This window comes from Cyprinus carpio, chromosome B7, assembly GCF_018340385.1.
Source record: "Cyprinus carpio isolate SPL01 chromosome B7, ASM1834038v1, whole genome shotgun sequence".
NCBI lineage: Eukaryota > Metazoa > Chordata > Actinopteri > Cypriniformes > Cyprinidae > Cyprinus > Cyprinus carpio.
Window position 1 is genome coordinate 17,569,138 of NC_056603.1, and position 7,532 is coordinate 17,576,669.

General features: G+C 35.2%; 1 protein-coding gene across 2 annotated transcripts in view; it reads right to left on the reverse strand.

The window, feature by feature from the left end:
* adam10a (ADAM metallopeptidase domain 10a) overlaps positions 1-5,510 on the reverse strand; it is a 56,616-nt gene extending 51,106 nt beyond the window's left edge. The window contains exon 1 of one of the 2 annotated variants that reach the window (XM_042727616.1): positions 5,323-5,510. In XM_042727616.1, the coding sequence (XP_042583550.1) occupies positions 5,323-5,389 (67 nt within the window). In that variant the 5' untranslated portion in view covers positions 5,390-5,510. The remainder of the gene's footprint in view (positions 1-5,322) is intronic. The other variant, XM_042727615.1, reaches the window with a different exon arrangement.
* Between the last annotated feature and the right edge of the window lie 2,022 nt (positions 5,511-7,532).

Consider the following 7,532-nt stretch of genomic DNA (forward strand, 5'->3'; position numbering starts at 1 on the left):
TCTGATATAGAAGCGTTCATAAGCGCAGCTCCTTTGATTATAGCCGTTACTGGAGAAACCGCTGGGTCTACCACTCTCACAGCGCCTCCTGCTGGCAGACAATCAGTTTGAATTTAAGCCCGGCTCCAGCAACATGCTTTTGCTTTTTTCCCTGCAGCAACTCAAGAGCACTCTTAATACTCTTCATACTCATATACTGACTAAAGCACATTTGTTTCAATCTATATCCAAAGTACTGCAAAAACAGTTAAATTTTGAAATATTTCAATATTAAAATAACTGTTTTATTTTAAAATGTAGTTTATTCCTGTGATCACAAGCTGAATTTTCAGCATCATTACTCCAGTCTTGACATGATCTTCAGAAATCATTCTATTATGCTGATTTGCTGATTTTCAATATTTAAGAGAGTTGAGTACTTTTTTTCAGGATTCTTTGATGAATAGAAAGATCCAAAGATCAGTATTTATCTGAAACAAAGCTTTTGTAACATTACATTTGGATTACATTTGATTTGATTACACTATTCAATTCAAAAGCTTTGAGTCAGCATCATTTCTTTCTTTCTTTCTTTATTTTTTTGGAAAGAAATTATAGAAATTTTTATTTAGCAGAGATGCTTTTAAATTGATCAAAAGTGATGTTAAAGACATTTATAAATGTTAAAAATATTTCTATTTCAAATAAATGTTCTTCTAAACTTTCTATTCATCAAGAAACCTACTCAGCTGATTTCAAAAAATTATTTTTGAGCAGCAAATCAGAATATAAGAATGATTTCTGAAGGATCATGTAATCAGAGTAATGATGCTAAAAATATAGCTTTGAAGCCACAGGAATAAATTACATTTTAAAATATTTCCAAATATAAAACGGTTATTTTAAATAGTAAAAATATTTCAAAATGTTACTTTTCTTGCTGTATTTTGGATCAAATAAATGCAGGCTTGGTGAGCAGAAGAGAATTCTTTAAAAACATTAAAAAATCTTACTGTTCAAAAGCTTTTGACTGGTAGTAGATATTAGCCTACAGTTTGAAGTTAAAGATATTAATTTTAATTAGGTGAGACTGAAATGATTTTTTGACAGTGATTTCACATTTATTGTTTGTATGAAGGCTAAATAAAAAAAAATAATGTTTTTTTTTTTTTTTTTTCAAAAAATATTAAATGGTTTTAAATGAGGTGTCAGACTTGGCAAATTCATTTTTCATAAATTTATATACACTGACATCTGTTGTGGGCGTCTTGGCAGTTTTTACGAGGCTTTTTATAGTGTTCATATCGATATCAGAATTATATCGTATCGACCGAAATTAAGAAATATATCGTGATATAAATTTTGGCCATATCGTCCAGCCCTAACTGGCTCATTACACAGTCTGATTGTTGATCATTAGAAGTGTAAGATCAACAACAACAACAACAAAAACAAAAACATTCTACATTCATTGCTGATCCTTTCAGTACCAAAGGAAAACAAAACTACACAAATCAAATAAGAGCCAAAAGACACTGTTGATAATATGACAAATATATGCTCTGGCCTTCCTTTGACAGACAAAAACAAGATAAAACATGCTTATATAACTGCACACAGCATTGCAAATCATAAAAATGCATTTAACTAACTAAACAATGCTACAAGTTAATTTACGCTGGCATAGGGAAAGTTTCATTTTGCAAAAAACAGCACTGTCATATATTTTGCGTATTTAGGCTAGTTTATTGATGTAACACCAGATGTCATGATCAAAACATTCTCTAGTTGGTAATGCCTCTTGGAATCACTTTAACAAGTAAATAAATTAAAATTTCAAACAATTCTGAGTAATGAGCATCATTTGTGCTGACTGTGCGGGTTTGGGGAGCTAAATGAGAGAAACCAGAGAGGTACGCCCTGCAGCCTGAGAGGAAATTATACTGAAAGTTATCATTTCTTGTGGGAGTGTCATTTATGGTTGTTATCCAAGTATGCAAAGTCACAAACATAGGATCGACTTTCTGTGAAAACATGAGCTCAGTAAACTGAATATGAGGTGATATTCAGCCTGTGCATGTGTGTTTGCTCCTCTTCTGCAGAACACAGCTCATTACTGCTTTTTTTATTCATAATTTGGAGTTAGTATAAAGCAGTTTTAGTGGTGATGTAAACTGACTGCATGATAACCACTTTCCTTACCATGACACACACTTACAAGTCATGACAAAAATAACCAAAACCAATAGCGATGCACGATAAATATCAGCACGATATTAATGCGCATCTCGTCAGTAAAGACGGTTCTATAATCGTCCTTTCACGTGGAGCAGCATTTACTACACAGAGCCGTTGTTCACTGACAAGCTGTGCAAAACATGCACAAAATATGACCGTGGCTTTGCGCAGCTAGTCAGTGAAAAACGGCTCTGTGTAGTAAATGCTGCTCCACGTGAAAGCACGCACGTGTAGAGATTTACCGCTGATTACAGAACCCGCTTTACTGATGAGATCCGCATTAATATCGTGTATCGCTAAAAACCAACCTTATGATGGACAAATAATAATAATAACAACATTCAAACATAAACCCCTTCTAACATAATGCAACCCTACAAAAAATATAGTGCTAATAGCACTGGTCTGATAGGGAAGGTTATCAGTCAACTCTGCTTTCAGTTATTTATTATTCATATCTAGCCTTTGGTAAAAATAGCACCAAAGTTAAACATACAAAATGTGAAAATCCACAGCCTTTTTCAAGAGGCAAATTGCTCATTTTGCAGAAGTATGAGCAAGACAATATTTTAAATAAACATTACTTAAAAACTAATCTGAAAACAATATACATCTGAATTATGAATAAACTCTTTGCTCTGTCAGACACTAACTGATACTTTTTCTTTAATTTCCATGTTCCATTCAAAAGTTTATCCTGTTATTACATGAAAGCCCATTGCTGTCTGTGACATTGGCGAGGAACCTGTTTCCTCTGTAAATCTGTGTTCTATCCATTGCTCTGATGAAGTCAAAATCTTTTTTCTGTTTTTGTCTAATGGATATTTTGCCACAAAAAAAAAATTCTACAACATTTTACATCACATATAAGTTAAATTTACCAGCATAAGACCATTTTCACTGGTGACTGTTAATGCTAGACCATGGGCACATCATACAAGAAGGCGTCTTTGTGGGAGGATCCATCTAGCAAGTTGAAGAAGCTGCTAACCATATAAAAACAACCAGAATCACATAACACTGCAATATGGCTTACAAAAGCATTAGCATTCATGTGTAGTTGACCTGCTTTTCAACTGGCTTGATGCACGGGGGAGTATTCAAGTTGCTCAATAACAAGCAATTTTATCACTGGGTGGTGTAATCTCCATGAACTTCCCACAGTACAAAGAGGCAACATTAATCTACAACAGACAATACTACGTATGGACACAGACCATATCTGTTACCTTCTCTTTTTATCCACTCAGTGAAAGAAACTCAAAAGGCTGATGGAAAACAGCTCACTGATGTTGATGTTGCAAGCGCACAACAACATGTTTGAGCTGATATTTGAGCCAAAAGGGATATCAGCAAAGCTCTTTATGTTTTCACAGCTGGTTAACAAAAGCAACAAAGAGCCACCTCAAAATTGATACTAAACATAAAAAGGAGTGATGTGGCCCACATATTGAGAAATGGATTAATGAATTTGTTTATGATTTATCTAAGGGCATGTTCACATTTGGCAGGTTTGATTCAATTGAAATTAACTCTGGTTTAGTGTGGTTCTGTTAGCGTGAACTGCCATTAGCTGGTAAAAACTGTCATACCACCATCTGTACACACATACAAAATATACATCATAAAAGACATCCAATCAGGTGACTGTGTCCTTATGCCTTTGATAGCTCCTCTCTACTCAAAATGAACTATACAGTGTAAACAAACCCTAAAACAGTTAGAAATAATCTAGAATGAACTTTGCCTTTTTTCTCTATGCATGAATAAAAAAAGTAAATAAAAATAAATATATATTATATATATAAATATATATAAGGGCAAATCTCAAAGAATGTGAGACATCCAGGGGGGGGGAATGGTGACAGACAGTATATGTCTTTAGCCCAGGGCAACAAGAACTAGATGAGCACCAAATACTCTGGAAAAAATAAAATCCCATTGCAACAAACTCAGCTGAGCCAAAACAGGTCCCTTAACATAGCTGAACTGTCAAGAATGCGTACTAATAAAGGAATGCACAGTATTTCATCCTGATAAATCCGGTCATTGCCCAATGGGCTTTTTAGTAAGTACGAAAATACTACTCCATACAAACAGATAAAATTTAATTTAATACACTTGATTACATACACTTCTTCAAAATTAGCCATCTTTAGCAGCCCAAGAAACCTCGGCTGTGAAGAAGTAGCAGATATTTAAAACACAAGGAAAGAAAGGAAGACCGATAGTGATAAAAACAGAGATAAATCTCAAAGCATTAAGTCACTCTAAATGTAATCACTTCCTGTCTGACAGCAAAGAAGGAAGGCACAGTATGTTTACTGCTTCAGAAAAAAAAAAAAGTGTACAACCATCTATTCCAATTCAATTTCTTGAAGTGTCTGCAGCAGCTCTGTGTCTGACCACACAAAGCCAAGCTTATCCAGATATCTAAAGGGAGACTTGCAACAGACTTCTATTGTTAGTAAACAATGTTAATTATAGTTAGCACAGACTAAGCCTGACCCAAACTACAACAGTCAGCTTAACACATTCTAAGTTTTTTTCTTTTCGATACATTTTGTTTAGTAATAAATGAACTCGACTAGCAACAACGCTCTAGTGTGGAAATAACAGGAAAGGTGTGTAGCGTCTTTCATTTCGCCCTCATGCTTTTTCCCCTAAACACCAACTCTCACAAACATTGCGTACTGTTCAGCGCACTGCTGAAATAGTGCAAACAGGACAGAACGTGTATCATTTCAATGAATTTATAATCGGTCTCCACTTCTAATTACTTAATTTGTGAATCCACTCGTTAAGTTAGCTAGCCGGGGTGTCTTTGACAGCTAGCTAGGACATTCATTGTCATTCTCCCGAAATATCCCACTCAAAGTCATTATGAATACTCCTCACCACACTGTTTATTAATAATGCTGTTAAGTGAATAAACCTCATATCCCACCTGTTTAACTGTAAAACTTGTGTATTTTTGTTGTTTCATTTCACTTCCGCACTCAGGCTCGTTCTCTCAGTGTTCACCCCTCCCTACTAGCTCACTTCAGCTCAAGCGCAATCCGATTAACCGTCACTTTTTCCATAAATAAAGCAAAACCCACGTACCTTTGGTGTCGCTTAAGCAGTATAAAAGCATCAAGAGTTTGAACAAAACCATATCGAGTAAATTCATCGCTCGAACATTGACACCGAGGCTGGTTTGGCTGTTAGTTTAGCGGGTCTTAAAGGCGCAGTCGCCCTCCTCGCTGTAGCGATGGCCGCTTTTGAAGCGCTGCTTAATGAAGCTTCGAAACCTTTGCGAGCCAGGAGCGCGTTTCGAAACAGCGGCTCGGAGCGCGTATCGAAATGACAAAGTCACGTGATTTCAGTAAACGAGGCTTCGTTACTTTAATGAGACATTTGTGTAATTACAAGGATGAGTTGTAGTCTCTCACTGGCCCTGTTTAAGCTCTCCATCAAACAAACAAAACAAGCCCTGCAAATTAATAATAATTATTTAAAAAACACATATTATACAGACACTTCATATTTAATGGTATTTCATTATTTTGATTGCATTTAATATATTACGCTTTCATGAAAACATTTGTATCGGGTTTGTAAAAAGCAGTTTTTATGCATGTTTCAGCCTGAGTTTTTGTTTTTTTTATGAGGTTTTTTGCATTTGGAGTTTTTGTCGAGTGGGGGTTAGAAGCGCGTGGTGATTGAATCATTTTGCGAAGCAAGTGGCTCAATTGAATCGAAGCTTTGAAAAGGTTCGTTTCTCCCATCACTACCTCGCTGAGTGAATGAGTGAGTGTATGTGTGTGTGTGTGTGTGTGTGTGTGTGTGTGTGTGTGTGTGTGTGTGTGTGTGTGTGTGTGACGGCTGCTGCTTTTATTATTGATTTCCAACATATAATATAAAAGTACTGAACAAATATAAACTGTAACAAAGAATTAGAAAATATACAGTATATTATAAATAATAATACAAGTAAAAAAAATACAGTCATAAAAAAACTAAACAGAAGAGATCGTGACGGCTGCTGCTGTGCGGCTTGTCTCTAACGGCCTGACGTCAGGCGCAGCAGAGCGGAAACCACGCCCACTCCCTCTCACAACCACAGTCCTGAAAAGCATAGCATGCCTATTATGAGACTTGTGTTAAACTTAATCGAATGAATTAAACTGGAAGACAATATGACAGTTATTTAAAAATATAATTAACATTGGTTGTCGTACATTGAGATCCTTTCTCATGCCAGCTACTTTATCATTTAAGTTTGTCAGTCGATCAGTAAGTTGCCATTTTATTTTATCTATGGATCTTGTCATTTAATACAATAGTGGTAGTTTTCTTTCCTTGCCTTACACAGAATTAGAAAACCAAAAAAAAAATTCAATTTGTATTTTACTCAACCACTGCTAAATGAAAGTCCCCTCTAGTATCTTAATGCAGACATTCCATATAAAATGTTTTTAGTTAATTGTAAATAGCCAAACAGAAATGTTTTTGCAATTTTAGAATAAAAATACGTCCTTTACAGATCGCTTTTATAAACGAGAACGTCCCTAAATGGAGGTTTTGTCACATTTAACTCACTTTTGGGGACAATAATGCACAGTTAAGAAGACGGTTCACGTTATACAGGGGGGACAATAATAACCAACAATATATGTATAAGTCAATCCTGCCATCGTGCGGTGGATAGAAACATTACTATGGGTTTGTTGCGGGATATACTACTGCATGCTGTTCATGACAGACATACAGTACAATCTTTCACACGTGATCACGATATATGTACTGAGGAGAAATTCTACATCCACGAAAGATTACACCAATCTGTCACGTGTATAAACTTTGCGTGACAGTTATCATGAACGAACTAAATCTTCAATTTTTTTTTCTTTTTAAGTTTTTGACACAATATAGCCTACAAAATAATGGATACGATCAAAACGACAATAACAAATAAAACAAATTAAAAAACAAAAATATGGCTAACATAAGTATCATCTTAAAGCTTCAAACGAAGTTACAGAAAATTTACATTATGCAGAAGTGAAGAAAACTAGAAAGGGCTGCCACACAGTTTAAATAAGACGATGTAATTTGGGCTCCGAACAACACATATAAAACTTTTGTTTTTTTGAAAGCTTGGATTTTGTAGTGATACAAAACAAGTACACCAACTTATAACAAGAATGATATTTAAATGCTTGTGTGACTCTCAGAATGTCGTTCCACACCCGTTTAACTTTCTTTCTTAGGTGAACATTACCAAAAAGATGTGACAGACTCATTCTGCATTCACTTTATTTGGCACAGCC